We start from the raw sequence: 16,491 nt of genomic DNA, 5'->3' as shown, positions 1-16,491 counted from the left end.
GTCTTGTGGAGCAGATTTGCCTAATGCAGTATGCCATTACATTTCTTGACTGTTGCTTCCATAAAAGTTGATGGTTGATCTGAGGACAATGAAATCTTTGACAACTTCAGTGTTTTCTCCATTTACATGGATGTTGTTTATTGTTCAGGCCCTGTTGAGGCAGTTCCAGCCATCACATTGCTGTTGTTAAGTGCCACTGAGTCGGTTCCAACTCATAGCGACCCTGTGTACGGTATCTGAGGCACGGCTGATGAGTTTGAACCACTAATCCTGTGGTTCAAACCTACCTTTCAGTCCCATGCTTATTCTATAGTGCACACCAGGGCTCCTAGCCATCACATTGTTGTTGTTGTTAAGTGCTGTCGAGTCGATTCTGACCCATAGCGACCCTGTACAGGGTTTCCAAGGCTATAAATCTTTACGGGAGCAGAAAGCCTCATCTTTCTCTTGCGGAGTGGCTGGTAATTTCAAACTGTTGACCTTAAGGTTCGCAGCCCGATTCGTAACCACTATGCTACCAGAGAATTAAATGTTTAACCAAATATAGCAGGTTAGTTTTTAAGTTGATAATTTTGAATGGTCTATGAATGATGTTATAAGTTTTGGCAAAAGAAACGTTCCCCCTCCCTGCTGTATAGGGTTTGTTGTTAAGTGCCATCAAGTCGACTCGATTCCAATCTAAAGCGACCCTGTGTAGGGGTTCTAGGGAGCAGCTGGTGAGCTTGAACCACCGACCTCACCGTTCAAATGGCTCTGCAGTCTGACGCAAAGGGTTTACGAGGCTATAAATCTTTAAGGAAGCAGAAAGCCTCATCTTGCTCCCGAGAAGCTGCTGGTAGATTCGAACTGCTGACCTTGGGGTTTGTAGTCCAACTTGTAATTCACTATACTACCATGGTTCCTTGTAATGCCTGTAATATTTCTAAAATTTAATCTATACATAGGGACTCAGTAGATTGTGTGAGATGGGTAGATGAATGGATGGGCGAATGGATGAATGGATGAAGAAAAAATAAGGAAGACTTAAGAGAAAGACATTTGAGCTAGAAGGGACCTCATGAGAACAGAACCCAGGTGCCCCCATGTATTATTTCTCTCTATAACAATGCTTCCTTTTATCATTTAATCTTGTAAATTATTGACATGCAGAATGAACAAAGACCTTTGTTGCTGTTAAGTGACTTCAAGATGGTTCTGATTCATAGTAAATTTGTATTTGGTTTCTGAGGCTGTAAATCTTTGCAGGGAATTTTGGTGAGGTACTGTGTGTTAATGTGCTGCACTACAAAGTTGGTTTGAACCAAAAGGTTGGTGGTTCAAGCTCATCAACTGCTCCTCAGAAACCCTATACAGGGTTGCTATGGGTCAGAACTGACTCAGCAGCACTTAACAACAGCAAATCTTTGCAGGATCAGAAAGCCTCATCTTTCTCCCATGGTGTAGCTGGTGGGCTCGAACTTCCAACTTTGTGGTTCACAATCAAGTGCTTATCCTGCTGAGCCACTGTGCTCCCATAAAGACCAATATTGTTGTTAAGTGCTGTTGAGTTGGTTCCAACTGATAGCAACCTTGTATAGGGTTTCCAATCAGTAGCTGGTGGGCTTGAACTGATGACCTTGTGGTTCGTAGTCCAGGGTCTATCCTACAGTGCTACACCAGGAGTTGATGAAGACCAACAACGGGTTATAAATAGCTTTAATCTCACAAATAGCTTGTACCCATTTTAGAGCTATAATTATGTCATTCATTGTGTGGTGAGTTATGTCTTGTGAGGCTTCTTATGCACCAATAAGAAAGAATACTTGGTTTATAACTAACTGAAATGTCAGCAGTTTGAATCTACCAGCCACTCCACTGGAGAAAGATGTGACTTTCTTCTCCCATAAAGAATTAGAGCTTTGGAAACCATAAACAGTTGCTATGAGTCAGAACTGACACATCAGCACACCACCACCACCAGGATTCTAATAAAAATCTAATTAAAAAGTTCTAAAGGGAAGAAAAATACCAATATCATCAATTGGGTGGAGGTATGTCAGCAAAAATTTCTGTCAGGAGATAGATTTTTAAAGGGGAAGTGATATTGCAGGTGGAAAAAGCGACTTGGAAAAAGGCACAGAAAATAGAAGCAAAGAAGTCACATGGAGAATATTAAATACATGTGCCCAGCTGTCTTGGGCAGTAACAAGAATAAGGCCTAGAAAATGAAGAGAAGCAGGTGGCAGCAACATCGTGTACAATGTGCTAGTGGTACTGGTGTGGCACCGTACAATAAGCATAGGACCTCAAGGTCGGCACTTCAAACTCACCAGGTCGCTGTGGGTTGGAACTGACTCGATGGCAAAAGCAAGTGGTACTTGAAAAGTAGTGGTATCTCAAAAAATGTTGTAGGTCTTAGCTGGCTCGCTGTTCAAAAAATCCAAGGAACTTGAGAATCTGCAAACATGAAAAGGTAAGAATGTAGCATCTCCTATCTTAGCACCGTAGAACTCAAAGGGGCCTTACCATTATATTTACTGATGATAAAATTGGGCCCAGCCCATATATTTGAAGCCCTTTACAAAGATTATCCCATTTGAGGCTCTCAAGGGCCCTGTGGGGTAAGCACTGTATCCATTTTACAGATGAGCAGTCTGAGGCTCAGAGAGGGGAAATGACTTGGCTGAGTTACTTAGCTGTACACAGCAACCTCAGCAGTGGACTTTAACATGCCAGTCACAATAAGGAGGATGTGGGATCAAGTAGTGTTTCCTTATGTTGTACATAAAGTTGGAATCAATTTTAACAGCAGACCCACTGATGAATCTGCATAACAGTGTTTCCCCTAGGAGGAGAGAGAAAGAGAACTGATACAAAAGTGAGATCTGCTGCAGGCCTCCTACCAGCCTGGGATTGCTGATGATGCATTCCGAGCTGGTCCAGATGGAAGATGTCAACTCTGGGAACATCTGTTCGTTGTCTAACTCCACCAAAGCGGAGCTGTATCCCATTCTCAAGTTCTCTAACTAATTTACTCTCACAGGAGGTGGAGGGAGTAATGAAAGGAAACATTTAGTTTCTCAGGGACTAATTGCAACTGAAAATCACTAGTTGGTGAAATAAGAGTGATGAATCCATTCAATAAACACTGAATGTTCAGTACATACTATACTCTTCTTGGGATAGTCACAGTATGGCAGATAACAGACAGTACCACCTAAACAGGGTCACTATGAGTTGGAATCGACTTGTCGGCACTTAACAACAACAACAATACCCTCATAGCGCTTGCAGTTTAGCAGTGGAGACAGACAAATAATTAATGATGGAAACATAGATTAATATAAATATTTTCTTAGTCAGGACTGCTTGATGGTAAGTTTGATGGGAATATGAAACCAAGGAGCCCTGGTGGCACAGTGGTTAAGCATTCAGATACTATCCAAAAAGTCAGGGGCTTGAATCCACCAACAATTCTGCAGGAGGGAATCTGAGGCGGCCTGCTTCCTTAAAAATTAAAGCCTCAGAAACCCTCCAGAGCAGCTCCATTCTGTCCTATAAGGTTGCTATGAAACTCAATTGACTCCACAGCATTGAGTTTGGTTGCGGTTTTAACAAACACTCAGACATTTGCTTAAGCAAAAGCCAGGCCTCATTAGGAAATCAGAACCAAGAGCTGCAAACCCATTAGAGACAAAGATAGCTTCTTTCCTGTCCTCTTTGGTTCTCTTTGTGTTTACATGTTCTCTTATTGCTGCTCTTGGAATAACCACTTCATTTTTGTTTCCTTTTAACAATCTAGTCTTCTCTGCTTCTCCAGAGGCATGCTAAGGGACAAGCCACAAACAGCCCTAAGTACTTTCTCAGTTTAACCATCTAACTAAGATTTATGTTCCCAGATCATGAGAAAAGGAAAACAAAAAAATGGTACAGCATGAGCCAGGCATCTACCTCTGGTCCACTCAACTAAGGTCAAGGGTACTTGCTTAATTACCAAACCCTTTGGGAGCAGAATCTTTGAGAAGGGAGTCTGAGCAAACTCTAAGAAACAAATTCAGCATGGAGTGAAAACTATGGTATTCCTGCTCCACACCAAGTCATCTCTGATGACTAATGAAGGCCATGGCACCTATCACCAACCACAAAACTAGATTTAAAGAGTAGATTTCAGACAGTTCAGAAATTCTTGGTCAGATAACATAAAACAAGAGACAGCTGGATGTTGAAAGACAAACAAGAATTCAAAGAAGTCCATTGACTGAAACCAATAAAGTAAAAGTTTAAAGAATTCAGTGCCAACTGTAGCACTTGGATACCATTGTAGTACCAACCGAGCATCTTTAAAAAAAAAAAAAAAAATTCCACCGATACAATAGGAGAAGAAATGGTAAAATAAGAGTTTGTGGTTGTGTGTGTGTTTTTAAGCACCGGGAGGTTTTCATGACAAGAAGCTCTATCAACATTTATTGTGATAAAGCTACTAAAACAACTAGCGCAATATATTCAGCCAAGACAACAGAGTCAGAAGCTAATAGTGCCACTCTACAGGACATTGTAAAGGAGCTCTGGTAGCGTAGTGGTTACGAATCCGGCTGTGAACCTTAAGGTCAGCAGTTAGAAACTACCAGCTATTCTGCGGGAGAAAGATGAGGCTTTCTACTCCTGTAAAGATTTACAGCCTCGGAAACCCTGTACAGGGTTGCTATGAGTTGGAACCGACTCCATTGCACACAACAACAACAACAACAGGACATTGTGATGCTAGAGGAGGATAAGCATTCGACTGCAATATGATTTGAACCACAGGGTTGGTGGTTCAAATCCACCAGGTGCTCCTTGGAAACCTTATACAGGGTCGCTATGAGTCGGAACCGACTTGACAACACTTAACAACAACAACAAAGAGGACATTGTTTGAGATGCACCGTAGTTTAAGATGAAAACTGATACATTTGAGATATTTGAAAAGTAGTGGCTGAAATATTGAAAACCGTGTCCTGTGAGAAGTAAAAGTTCCTAAATTAGGTAAAAGAAACACAAGAGAAAAATCTGGTGTCACTTTACAAGTATTCAGGGATAGCATTAGTAATAATAGAAATAATAGGATAATACAAAGCATCCTTGAGCCAATATGTAAAAAAAAATTTTTAATTACAGGGTGACATAATTTGACTCATTTCTTATCAAAATGCACACACTAAGAATCACTTTTCATTATCTAAAAATGTAATAGACTGCTCTAAGAGGACCCTGTTCCCTAAAGAGAGGAATCTATTGACATTTTATTCTGGCATTAGATAGAGTTTGGATCTAGATTTATTTTTTTTAATTGTATTGTGATAAGTAAGTATGTAGTAAATAATTTGCCTTTTCAACATCCGTCACATGTATTGTTGTTGTAGTTGCTGTTGTGTGCCGTGGAGTCGGTTCCCACTCACTGACCCTACACAGGGTTTCCGAGGCTGTAAATCTTTACCGGAGCAGACCACCTAATCTTTCTCCCGCGGAACCACTGGTAGTTTCGAACTGCTGACCTTGCAGCTCGCAGCCCAATTTGTAACCACTACGCTACCAGAGCTCCTTCTTCACATGTATAGTGTGGTGACATTAATTCTACGAGAGGTTTCAAAAAGCTCATGGGATACGGAATGAAAAGATAATAGAATTTTCCTACAAACTTCTTGAAGCCCCGTCATATTTATCTTATTGTTGAACCAGCAACATTTTGTTTCCAAATTATGTTTCCTTAGTAGAGGCTCAGTGCCCACTAAGTGACGAGTTCCCTTTTACCCCACCGCACCCCTCAGCCCAAGTAACCATTAACTAATTAACGTGGTCTCTGTACATCTGCCTGCTGTTAGGTGCTGTTCAGTTGGTTCGAACTCATAGAGACTCTATGCACAACATTGTCCAGATAGTGCCATTCTCACAGTTGCTGTTACGTTGCCTATCGTATTTCATACAAGTAGATCATGAAATATTTGTGTTTTTGCAACTGAGTTTGTACTCAGCATAATATTTCAAGGTTCATCCATATTGTAGCCCTTTTCGGGACTTCATTTCTCTTTATGGCTGAATCATATTCCATTGTAAGTATTGCTCCCTTTTGTTGGAGTCCTGGTGTGGCACTGTGGGTTAATGCGCTGGACTATGGTGTCGGTGGTCGTTATGGATCAGAATTGACTGAATGGCACACAATAACAACATAGAATTATTCTATAATCGAGTAAGAAAAGCTTTCTTCAGATGGTCTTTGAATTAAGTACAGTATAATTTATTCACAAACCAATATATAAAAAGTAGCATAAAGTATATATCTTAGGCCATTTCTACCTCATCATTACTTCTAGGAAAGGTCCTTGGATAAAGAGTCTTAGATTTGTCCTCTTGTCAATCTTATCTTTAATTGTACTTGTTGTTAAGTGCCATCGAGTCAGTTCTGACTCATAGCAACCCTTTACAGCATTTCCAGGGAGCAGCTGGTGAGTTTGAACCACCGACCTTGTGGTTCAAACTGACTCTGCATTCCAATACATTAACTCACAGATCCACAAAAATTGTACTACTCCTTGGTAAACAGAGAAGAGGAACTCGTGGCCACCAGCCATTCATTTGAAAAATTAACCTTTGTCTATCAGTCATGTAAATAAGTAGATAATTGTAAATGATGTATAGCATTAAATACCAGCCTATACCAAACACATAGACCAGTCTCATATGGCATTTCATAATTAGCGGTTTCTTTACATACAGAAACCTTTTCTTAAATACCTCTCTTAACATTATATTGGAGAAATCACCAAATTTTTATGCAAATAACAATCCTTCTATGTTTGTTTGCCAACTGCTGCCTTCTCCCCTGGAGGTATTTTTGTAAACAAGCTATGCTAATTTTTTTCTTTTTTTTTTTTTTTTTTACAGCAACATGTAAAAAAAATTTTTTTTTTGGCATAGCTGCACTTAGGAAAATACCTAGGAAGGGGTGGAGAGGAGCTGTTGGCAAACAAACATTGAAGCCGTGTATTATAAAAATGCAGTATACATTAAGCTTTTTTACCAGCTCAATCAGCCATTCAAAACGTATGAATTAAGCTCAAACATCTGCCTGAATCAGACCCCGAAAAGATGAACAAGAGCAGAAAGGGCTATTGGGAAAATTCCAAGTCTGAGACATCAGAAATAGCAAAGCAGTGAGCAATACCGTAGATGAGGAGGAAGTTTTGACGGGTGCTCTCAGACTGGAGCAACTACCTTCCTCTCTGTGGTCATCTTGTTTTAAGAAGATTGAATTAATTAAAGTTAAATTTTGCTTTGCTTTTATTTTTCAGGGACCTGAAGCTAGATAATATCCTTTTAGACAAAGATGGACATATCAAAATAGCAGACTTCGGAATGTGCAAGGAAAACATGTTGGGAGATGCAAGGACAAACACTTTCTGCGGAACTCCTGACTACATCGCCCCGGAGGTATGGACACAGAAGTGCCTGTAACTGACCCTTACCCCAGCTCAATACAGCCCAGGGCCAAGCACTACTGTTTCTTCTTCCTTTTAAAATTGGAAATTTTTAAGTAGTTGGGCTCAGGATTTACATTTGTTTTTCTGAGTATTTCATAAATCCAGCCCCACATATGTGTTGTCATTTTATAGAGATTGGTGCTCACACTCCAAAGCTTGAACAGTTCAGCATTTCTTTTCCCAACCAAAGCCTGAAAATCAACCAGAAAGCTAAACTGATGAAGAACCCATTGCAAACTGGATGCTATCAACAAGTACCCACTTGAGTAAAGTCAAGTGGTTTAATTTTAGGATTAGGAAACCTGAACTGAAGGTTATATACACTGCTCCTGTGTGAACCCAGGCATACGGCCAAAGTCTCACTGAGCCTTATTTCTTACAGCCTCGGAAACCCTATGGAGGGTCGCTATGAGTCAGACTGACACCACAGCACACCACCACCACCACCACTATTCTATACACATGGGGTCGCTATGAGATGGAATCAGACAGCAATTAATAACGACAGCATGACTTTATGATGCTTAAAACTCAGTGACTATTTCTTATGCTTTTTTTTTTTACTTTTTTTTTTGAAATAATTAGATTCATGTGAAACTAAATAAAATACAGAAACATCTTATGTCTACCCTTCCTCCAGTTTCCCCCAATAATTGTTTCTTGGTGTGGTACTGTAGGATAAGGAATGGACTAACTACAAGGTGAGCAGTTCAAACCCACCAGCCGCTCCTCAGAAATGTTACACAGGTTCTCTATGAGTCAGAACTGGCTTCACGGCACTTAACAACAACACATAACTAAAGCACAGTCTCAAAACCAGCAAATTGACATCAATGTAAAGTGAATGTGTAGTTCTTTGCCATTTTATCACATGTGTAGAAATTGCATAATCTTATTCAATCTTATATCCAAGGACTCGGTGAAGGCTTGGCACATTGATGTGCTAATAAATACCTTTTGGAAGAATGAATGAATGATTGAGTTGAGTGAATGATTGTTGTTTGATAAAAGACATGATAGAACTCTGATTTCCTGGGTAAAATAAATTCAACATCAAATGCCTACCACTGCCAAAGTAAATTCTGGCATGCAAGTCTAAGAAATATGTGGCTTTACCCTGTGATTATGTGGTATTTAATTTTGATTTAACCATGTTTAAATGCAAAGTTGGCCTCTGTTCAAGACAAAGTTATGGCTTTTAACTTCCAAGGAATTGTTGAGCTCCCAGAGCCAGCTCATTGATTTAATAACTTTCTGATATGAGCAATCTATGCTTCATTCAAGTTAGCAAAAATACAGGTATTGATGCATTAAAACTATTTACAATTTGAAGTGAAGCCAAAACTAATTAAGACACAAGTGAAGAAGACCTCAGAGAGGAAATGCAGTCTAACTACTGAGCTCCCCTTTAAATAGTAAAAATTCGCAAATGTGTCGTCCTGCTCAGACCATCAACCCTGTCATTCTCAGTAGGTGCCCTCTCACGGCAGCTTCCTTAATCATTTTCCTCTTTAACTTGGAATGTCTCCATATATTTGCCCTGTTCTCCTCATTCATTACTCTCTGCAAATGCCTTATGCCATATCCTTTCCTTGGTAAGCCTTTCCTCCTGATTCTGCCCACTCTGGAATTTAGTTTCAGCAACTTGCTTCTCTATCTATCTACAACCTAATTCTCTTTCTCTTCTCTTCAAACATGCTTATCTTATGTGATTCTGTTCTTGGCCCTCTCTTCTTCCTGTTCATTTCTACTAGCAGCATCCTATGGGTTTATCTACCACCTACATAATTCCAAATTCAATATACCCATCCCGAATGCCTTCCTCTTGCCCCAAACTCACATGTGCATTTTTCTACTTGAGATTTCAAACTAGATTCTGCAGGCCCTTCAAACATAACAGATCCAAAACTTGTTTCCCTTGTAGAATTTGCCTCCCGCTTTCTCCCTTTCTTAGTGAATTAAAATCTCATCCACCCAATTGCCTAGGCAGAAAGCTGGGACTTACTCAAGGTTTCTCCTTATTTCTTATGCCTAAATGTATTAAAACACCAAGACCTATATTTAAATTGAGGGACCTCTCATGCATAGTCCTCCTGCAATCTTGTTACTGAATTAGGACTCTCCTTTGACTCCATTCTGTACCTTCAAAATGCATCCCTTTGATTTAATCCCCAAATAATGTCAAATTCCTCCCTGTGCTCAATGCTGCTACCTGAATCTAGACCCTCAGCACCTTTTGTCCTTCTACCTGGCTTTCTTCTTCTTTACCATCCATCTTCCAACGTAGTCTTTTCACATATTTGCAAACCTTTTGAATATGTTCCCCCATCAATTAGAAAAACATTTCCAATAGATCTATAGTTGTTTATGTATGAATCATACACATAGTTGTTGTTGTTAAGTGCTGTCGAGTTGGTTCCGACCCATAGTGACCCTATATAAGGTTTCCAAGGAGTGACTGATGAGCTTGAACTGCCAACCTTGCAGTTCAGAGGGCTTTGCATTAACCCACAGTGCCACACCAAGACTCATCATACACATTACTACCAACAAGTAGAGTCTGTGTGTTATAATCAGGTTGAATTTAAAATGAAATAAACAATAGTTTTAAATAGCTAAATGTTATTTTATTTAATAACAGCATAAACTGCTATTATTAAAAAGAAATTAAATCATTTTTTTGAAATTTTGGTTTAATACTTTATGATTCTGAGATTCAAAGATCCAATCAATTATTTCAGTTCTTTTAATTTTAACAACTATCATAGCTGGAAAAGATACCTCACAAAGGCACAATATAATACAGACTTGCAAAAATGTACTTCAAGCAAAGTTCTTTGTTGATATTGTTGTTGTTAAGTGTCATCTAGTCAGTTCTGACTCATAGCCACACTGTATAGAGTTTCCTGGGAGCAGCTGGTGGGTTTGAACTGTTGACCTTTTGGTTAGCAGCCCAATTCTTATCCCAAAGTGTCACACCAGTACCCTACTGTTGATAATAATCTATGAAATCTCTAATTTAGAACAATACTATTGATACATTCAATTTCTCCAGCTAACTTCTTGCCGGAACTAATGACATTTTTATTGGTTTTAGCTTCATCATAGGGCTGGCTGACAAAGAGTTTGCACTAAGAGTGAGAAAGGTGTAGGATAAACCAGTTTCTTACCTTCTGCTTATGTTTGTATTATTTAGTATTATCTTCTGTCCTAGCCTCTCTTTACAAACAGCTTAAGCTACTTGACCATTTTGTGAAAATTAATTAAAATGGGACTCATCAATCCACTTAATTGGGTGCTCAACGTGAAGTATGAGGCACCTTATGATGCACTGAGAAGGGATTCATCAGTCGACTATCACCATGAGTGTTTTTGTTTTATGCTGAGGTAAGGACCCTAGTGGCAGTGTAGGAAAAGCACAGAACTGCTATCCGCATAATCAGCAGTTCAAATCCACAAGCATCTCCATGGAAGAAAGATGAGGCTTTTTAATCCTGTAAAGATGTACAGCCTCAGAAACCATGTACAGGGTTATTATGAGTTGGAATGGGCTCAGTGGCAGTGGGTTTAGGTTTGGGGTTCAGTGTTTCAAATCCTTTTCACTTTTAGTAAGCAAAGTTGTATCATCTGCATATCGCAGGTTACGGAGGCTTCCTCCACTTCTGATGCACGCTCTTCGTATAATCCAATTTCTCGGATTATTTGCGTGAGGTTTAAAACCAGGAGACAGTCTTGGAGAATGAAAGGAGCTTTAGGAAAATGCCACAAGATAAAGGTTCAAGACACAACTTTCAATCTACTAACTCTTGTTGTGACCCGCTGAATTGGTTCCGACTCAGAGTGACCCTCTAGGAAGAACAGAACCATTCTTTCCACGGGGTTTCCTGGACTGTTGTCTTTACGAGAGCACAGAGTCAGGTCTGGTCTTCCGTACATCAGCGAGGGGTTCAAACCACAGACTGTAGCACCACAACGCCCTGTTTCTTTCTTTTTTTTTTTTTTTTGATTAAATCATAGTAACATTGATAGCTTCAAAATTTTCACTTTATTCATTAGTAATAACAACAACAGCCAAGTGTAACTATTTGATAATGTCCCCAGAGAGTCTGTAGGAAGATGATAATCTTAATGTTTTCAAAGAGGTCAGACTATCCTGTATTAAACTGTCATAACAACATAGAAGATGCTGCCGTGGTGACCTGACCTTCATGTTTCAAATGAAAATAATGTATAAACTCTTTTTTAATGAGAAAATAATCTACATTTTTCTCTTCCAATAAATACATTAAAAAAAATAAATCTCCCCACCTTTTTTTCCCTTCTTTTTTCCTTCCTTGTCTCTTTAACTGCCTTCCCCAACACCCAAGTAAGTGCATGTCTGCACTCTACCATAAGTAATTCTCCTTTCCTCTCACCCTTCATCACCATTATAGAAAGCGTATTACAGAATGAAAACCTCTTCTTGACTTTTTACAGCAGTGGTCTCATACAATACCTTTCCCTTTGCAATAAACAAATTTCACTCAGGATAATGTCTTCTGGGTTCCTCCATGCTATGTGGTATTTTGCAGATGCATCCTTATTCTTCAGTGTTACATAATATCCCATTGTGTGTTTATACCAAAGTTGGTTCAACCATTCCTCTGCTGATGGGCATCTAAGCTGTCTCCATCATTTTGCTATTGTGAATAATGCTGCGATGAACATGCGTGTACGTATATTTATTTGTGCTATGGTTCTTATTTCTTGAGGATGTATACCAAGCAGAGAGGTTGCTGAGTTATATGATGTTTCTGTTTCCAACCTGATAAAGTGCCAGACCATTTTCCACAGTGATTGCATCATTTTACAGTCATACCAGTAGTGTAGGACAATCCCAGATGTTCCACATCCTCTCCAGCTTTTGTTGTTTTCTTTGTTTAAAGCTTTGCTATTAATGCTGGGGTAAAATGATATCTCATTGTTGTTTTGATTCGCATCTTTCTGATGGCTAGTGATCATGAGTATTTCTTCGTATGTTTGTTGGCCGCCTGAATGTCTTCTTTGGGGAAGTGTCTGGCTCACGTTCTCTGCCCTTTTTTAATTGGATTATTTGTCTTCTTATTGAGGTAGTGAAGTGTTCTGTAAGCTTCAAATAGGAGTCCCTTATCTGATATGTCATTGCCAAAAATTTTTCTTCCAGTCTGTGGGTTCTCTTTTTCCTCTTTTGATGAAATATTTTGATGCACTTAAGTGTCTAATTTTTAAGTGGTTCCAGTTATCTATTTTGTCTTCTGCTGTTTGTATGTTTTTAGTTTTGCTTGATAGTGTATTCTGCCATTAATCAGAATCCCTAAGTTTGTATCTGTTTTTACACTAGTGATCTTTACAGTTCTAGGTTTTACATTTAGGTCTTTAATCCACGTTGAGTTCATTTTTGTATATGGTGTGAGATATGGATCTTATTTCATTCTTCTGCAAATGGATTTATAGTTTTGCAGCCGTGTATCTCCTCTGCATTTAATTTGTTTTGGTCCTTTGTCAAAGATCAGCTGACCATAGGTGGATAGATTTACATCTAGGTTCTCAATTCTGTTCCATTGATCTATAAGACTTTCTTTGTACTAGTACCAGGCTGTTTGGACCACTGTGGCAGTGTAGTAGGCTTTGAGATTAGTAAGTAAGAGATTTCCTATTTTGTTCTTCTTTTTTAGTTGTTGTTTTAAGTGCCTTCGAGTCGGTTCTCATTGAGCCACCCTGTATAGGGTTTCCAAGGAGCGACTGGTGAGTTTGAACCACTAGCTTGCAGTTCAAACTGACCTTATGGTCCAGTGTTTTATCCTACAGCACCACATTAGGACTCCTTTTTTAGTAAAGCTTTGCTTATCTGGAGTCTTTTCCCTTCCTACATGAAGTTGGTGATTTACTTTTTCATCTCTTTAAAGAATATTGTTGGGACCTAGACTGAGTCTGCATTATAGCTGTAGATTGCTTTGGGTACTGTTGACATTTTCACAATGTTAAGTCTTCCTATCCATGAGCATGGTATAGTCTTTCATTTTTGATTTCTTATAGTAGTGTTTTGCAGCTTCTTTGTATAGGCCATTTGTTTATCTGATTAGATTTATTCCTAAATATTTCACCGTTTAGGTGGCTATTGAAAATGGTATTGCTTTCCTTTTCAGAGCTCTCTTTATTAGTGTAAAGCAGGGGTAGGGAACGTAAGGCCTACAAAATTATTTGATCTGGCCCTGCTAAGGCAACTGCAGTTCCAACCATCACAATGTTGTTGTTAAGTGCTTTTGAGTCGGTTCCAACTCATAGCTAGCCTGTACAGGGTTTCCAAGGAATGGCTGGTGAATCTGAACCATCGACCTTGTGGTCCAGTGCATTATCCCACAGTGTCACACCAAGACTCTAGCCATCACATCAGGGATAAATTCATTAAATATTTTATCAAATTAAGCAGGCAAATTTTTAAGTTGATAATTTTGTATGGCCTGGGAATGATGTTAAAAATTTTGGAAGAAAAGAATCCAACAGATTTTTATATGTTGATCTTGTACCCTGCCATTTTGATGAATTTTTCAATGATTTCCAGTGATTTTCTTGCTGAGTCTTTGGGATTATTAAGTATAGGATCATGTCAGGGTTTGCTTCTTCTTGTTAGGTGGCATTGAGTTGGTTCTGACTGGTAGAGACACTCTGCACAGCTGAATGAAACACTGCCTGGTCCTGTGTGCTCCTCACAAGGGTTAGCTTTAAGTCCATAAGGCTTTGCACGTCTCTCAATCCAATCACCATCCTCTATAAAAGAAGGTAACAGTACCTGCCTCAAATCCATGAGCTCTGACTGTCTCTGAGTGGATTCCAGCTCCTAGTGACCATATAGGACAGAGTACAGCTGCTCCACAGGGCGTCCAGGGCTGTCACTCTTTACTGCAGAAAACTGCCTGTTCTTTCTCCCATGCTGGTAGGTTTGAACTGCCAACCTTTCAGTTAACCATGCAACAATTAACCATCTATGCACCAGGGATCCTTGTACCTACCTCTCCCCCACTGCCGTGGAGTCGGTTCTGACTCATTGCTACTCTATACGTTGTTGTTAACTGCCATAGAGTCAATTCCAACCCAGAGCGGCCCTGTATAGGGTTTCCAAGGAGCAGCTGATGAGCTTGAACCACCAACCTTGCAGTTCAAACGACTCTGCAGTCTGACACAGTAGCGTACAGTGCTATACCAGGACTTTACTAGCTACTCTATATGTTGTTGTTGTTAGGTACCATTGAGTCAGTATCGACTCATAGTGACCCTAACTAAGCACAGCAGAATGAAACACTGCCCGATGTTGGGTCAACCTCACTAGTGTTGCCACTATTGTTGACTCTATCAATGCTGCCACTTGGCCAATCCATCTCATTGGGGGTCTTCTTCCTTTCTTCTGACGCTGCACCTTCCAAACATGATATCCTTCTCCAGCGACTAGTCCTTCCTGACAATATGTCCAAAGTATGAGAGAAGTTTGGCCATCTTGGCCTCTAAGGAGCACTCTGGCTGCACTTCTTCCAAAACAGATCTACTCTATATAGGGTTTCTGAAACTGTCAATCTTTATGGGAGCAGAAAGCCTCATCTTTCTCCTGTGTAGTGTCTGGTGGGTTTGAACTACTGGCCTTGCAGTTAGCAGTCCAGTGCTTACCCAGCAGCACCACCAGAGCTCCTCATATTTACCTCAGGGATAGGTAAAGAATTTGCTGTTGTTTTTAAGTGCTATAGAGCTGGTTCTGCCTCATAGTGACCCTATATAGGGTGTCCAGGGCTGTACATCTTTACTGGAATAGAAAGGCTTATCTTTCTGCTGAAGTAAAAGATAAAATGTATGAAAAGAACACCTAACAATCAGTACTCCTTAAACAGCCATTCTGTTCTACCAGCATAAAATTGATTGAGAATTTGCATTTTTAATCCTCCTCCTCACTCAGGTCTGAAATTTTTTATTGCATCCCCTAGCCTGGAAGACTTAATTTTAAACACAGCTGTCTCCTGTCCAAATTTCTTTCATTTGTCCTGTCAAAATGAAGTTGTTTACAAAGATGTGACGCTCTGAGCAATTTCAGGTTGTGTTGGGCTCCTCCTTGTGGCATGTTTTAGGAATTACATGTGACTCTAACTCCAGTTAGGGAGATTTGACTGCATTAGTAACCACAGGGTTGGCAGTTCAAACCCACCAGCTGCTCCTTGGAAACCCTATACAGGGTTGCTAAGACTCGACGGCATTTAACAACAATTGTGTGCATTTTTATGTTCCTTATTATTCTCTTTGAGTTTGCTTTTAGATGACTTCATAAGATAAAGTTTTTATTTTCTTACTTTAAAAAACAACTTTAAAAATTGATTCAAGGCTAGTCGATACGATTTTATACTGGAAATCAGTGACAGATGTCCTGCATCTGAATTCTTCTGGCCACAGGCTCTCTACTGTCACAAATGAACAAGTGAATGTTCATGGGAAAAAAATGCATTGTTAACAAAACACATATAGTGATTTGGAGTCCTGATGTGGCGCTGTGGGTTAATGTGCTGGGCTACAATGTTGGTTTGAACCACAAGATCGGCAGTTCAAACTCATCAGCCACTACTTGAAAGCCCTATACTGGGTCGCTATGGGTCAGAACTGACTCGATGACATTTGACAACAACAACAACAACAATATAGTGATTTATAGTTTATGAAAGCACACTGTCTTTTCTACATTTGAGTGGATCCTGACCAAATGTTATTATCCCTTTTAATAAATGATTATTTGTTGTTGTTGTCAGGTGCCATCGAGTCAGAACTGACTCATAGCGACCCATGCACTGCAGAATGAAACAATGTCCGATCCTGGGCCAACCTCACTACCACTGCCACACTTGACGACGCCATCAATGATGCCACCTGGCCAATCCATCTCGTTAGGGGTCTTCCTCTTTTTCTCTGACCCTCCACCTTACCCAGCATGACATCCTTCTCCAGC

The 16,491-nt window shown here is 39.8% G+C and overlaps 1 protein-coding gene across 3 annotated transcripts in view; it reads left to right on the top strand.

Annotated features, from left to right (window-relative positions):
* The window catches only part of PRKCQ (protein kinase C, theta), a 115,194-nt gene that overhangs the window by 80,215 nt on the left and 18,488 nt on the right, over nt 1-16,491 (top strand). For all 3 annotated transcript variants that reach the window (XM_006862743.1, XM_006862742.1, XM_006862741.1), the window contains one exon: nt 7,308-7,446. In XM_006862743.1, the coding sequence (XP_006862805.1) occupies nt 7,308-7,446 (139 nt within the window). The remainder of the gene's footprint in view (nt 1-7,307; nt 7,447-16,491) is intronic.

Source organism: Chrysochloris asiatica, unplaced genomic scaffold (genome assembly GCF_000296735.1).
Source record: "Chrysochloris asiatica unplaced genomic scaffold, ChrAsi1.0 scaffold00050, whole genome shotgun sequence".
NCBI classification, from domain to species: Eukaryota; Metazoa; Chordata; class Mammalia; order Afrosoricida; family Chrysochloridae; genus Chrysochloris; species Chrysochloris asiatica.
Note: the sequence above shows the minus strand (reverse complement) of the source record. Positions and strands in the feature narration are given on the sequence as shown.